A 2,343-nucleotide genomic window follows, 5' to 3' on the forward strand; every position below is an offset into this window, starting at 1 on the left:
AATGGCGAGTGCGGGCGCGGCGAGCCGCAGTGCAGCCCCGAAGGCGCGGCGCGGGGCCCCCAGGTGTCGTTCTCGGGGCCGGCGGAGGAGGAGGCGGGCCCGGGCGGGGAGCCGCGCGGCAGCCAGGCCAGCTTCATGCAGCGCCAGTTCGGCGCGCTCCTGCAGCCCGGCGTCAACAAGTTCTCGCTGCGGATGTTCGGCAGCCAGAAGGCTGTGGAGCGCGAGCAGGAGCGCGTGAAGTCGGCGGGGGCCTGGATCATCCATCCGTACAGCGACTTCAGGTGCCGCCTCCGGGAGGGGCGCGCAGGGCCGTCCTTGGAGCGCCCCAGAGGGCGGGGCGGCGTAGCGGGCCTACGACCTCGGGGCCCCACAGTGACCTCGAGCGCGCGCGGGGCCCGGCGCGGAGGGAGCGGGGCGCGCGAGACTCCGCCCTCGGGGGGGGTAGTTTGAGGCGCGCGCGGGCTCCCCCGGGTGACCCCTAGAGCGCCCTGACATTCCAGGCCTTGCGCTGCGGTGGGCGTGCGCCGGGGTCTGTCGGAGGGGCGGAGAGGACAAATAGAGGGGAACGTAGGCGCGGGAGGCGGAGGAGCGGCAGGAAGGAAGGAAGGAAGGAAGGGCGCCCCGGAAGGACGAGCCCTGAGAGACCGGCAGGGAATGGGTTAGGCGAGCCGCGCGCTCCCAGGTCTCCACCTGAATCCTGAACAGGCGCGTCTGGGGTCCGCAGGTCCAGGGAACGTGCGAGGGGGGCGCTGAGCGTCAGGGGTCCCCAGGCAGCATCTCCCGCGAGCTTCTGCGTGCGTGGTGTTCCCAAGTGTCGGGGGAGGGGGGTGTGTATGTAGACAAGGTTTAAACTGGTTAACACGCGGGAAGGGCTTCTGTAGGGCCGACACAGGTGTATTTTGCACTCTCCTCCCCGAGTGTGTGTTGTGTGGCCGGCGAGTGTCGACAGTGCGCGTCACCACAGGCCGCGCGGGTGTGCACAAGAGCGCGTGACAGGAGGCGGAGGTCCCGGGGGCGTGTGGCTCCGGGGATCTGGCCAAGTCATGTCTCTGGGGTTGTGCCTGGTGGGTCACTAGGGTGTGTGTTGAGTGCCTACGTGTGCGCGCGGCATGGGCAAGTGCCTATCCCTGGGAGGGGCTAAAGTTGGGGTGCGAAGGTGTACACAGGGCGCCTGCCAACCACCGCACGCTGGCGCGCGATTTCAGTACCACGGACAGCTCCAGGACCTGGGCCCCACCGAGCTCGGTCTGGGTCTCTGCTGCCCGGGTCCCGGGTTTCTATTGCTTCCAAAGCCATAGAGCTGAGCAAGGAGGGTTGTGTGACTTCTCGTTTTCACTACTTGACAAATGGTTAAACTAAGGTTCATAAGCGCGCGCACACACACACGAGTCAAGTGCAGAAACAAAGTCCTTTTCCAACTCCCCAGCTTTCAGAGCCTCCTGAGACAGAAATATAGCCTTGATCCGAAGCAACCCTATTTTAGAGAAGCCAAGGATCGGGGAACCTAGAAAGGGCCCAGAGGGGCTATGCTTGGATCCTCAGAGCCAGAGGGCCAGAACTTGTCTTTCCACCGCATGTGGCCCAGGCTGGGACAGGGAGGAGGATATACTCCATCGCCCCATCTGGCTGGCCCCGCTGCAAATTGGAGTTTAATGCCAGCTGGCCAGAGAGGGGCAGTGGGAACATGGGGGGGGGCAGGATACCAGCTGACAAATGTTAAACACAAGGCCTTTGTTGGGGAGGGCAGGTTGAAGGTCTAGTTGGCAGGGGCTCTGGGTGCTGCAGCTTAGGGGACAGGGCAGAGAGAGAGGCTGCAGGAGTCAGGGATCCCCCTCCTCTTCCCTCCCTTCGGCATGGTGGCCAGGGGACCTTGACAGGCAAATTGTGCAATGGAGGTGTGAGTGGTGGTGGTAGGGGAGTCCCACATGGGCTGAACAGGGACAGAGTAAGCTGTCCTGATGAGATGCTAAAGGGGTGCACTTGGCCTCACCACCCCCACATCTGGGCCCTGTGACCCTTTGGATTTGGCGTGGAAACAGACCCAGGAATGTCACCTTAGCAATCTGGACTTAATAAGGTTAGTGATCACATGAGGAGAGGGAGGTCTAAGCCAGGCCAGTGAAAATCAGAAGGGAGCAGGGCCTTCTGGATGGAGAGTATGAAAGGCATTGGAGTGCTTGAGGCTGGAGTATGGCTCACTTGTGTTCTTTATCCAGTAAGGATTCAATCCAGAGCATTTGCACTGAGCTACATCACAGCCCTGTCTACCCCCCTTTAATTTTTTTCTTTTTCTTTCTTTCTTTCTTTCTTTCTTTCTTTCTTTCTTTTTTTTTTTTTTTTTTT

General features: G+C 61.4%; 1 protein-coding gene across 1 annotated transcript in view; it reads left to right on the forward strand.

Annotated features, from left to right (window-relative positions):
- Window positions 1-2,343, forward strand: part of Hcn2 (hyperpolarization activated cyclic nucleotide gated potassium and sodium channel 2) — a gene marked incomplete at its 5' end in the record, with an annotated part of 22,478 nt that continues 20,135 nt past the window's right edge. The window contains one exon of the mRNA XM_004632905.2: window positions 1-281. Within this exon, the coding sequence (XP_004632962.1) occupies window positions 1-281 (281 nt within the window). The remainder of the gene's footprint in view (window positions 282-2,343) is intronic.

The sequence above is a fragment of the Octodon degus genome, unplaced genomic scaffold (assembly GCF_000260255.1).
Source record: "Octodon degus isolate 3935 unplaced genomic scaffold, OctDeg1.0 scaffold00050, whole genome shotgun sequence".
Taxonomy (NCBI): domain Eukaryota; kingdom Metazoa; phylum Chordata; class Mammalia; order Rodentia; family Octodontidae; genus Octodon; species Octodon degus.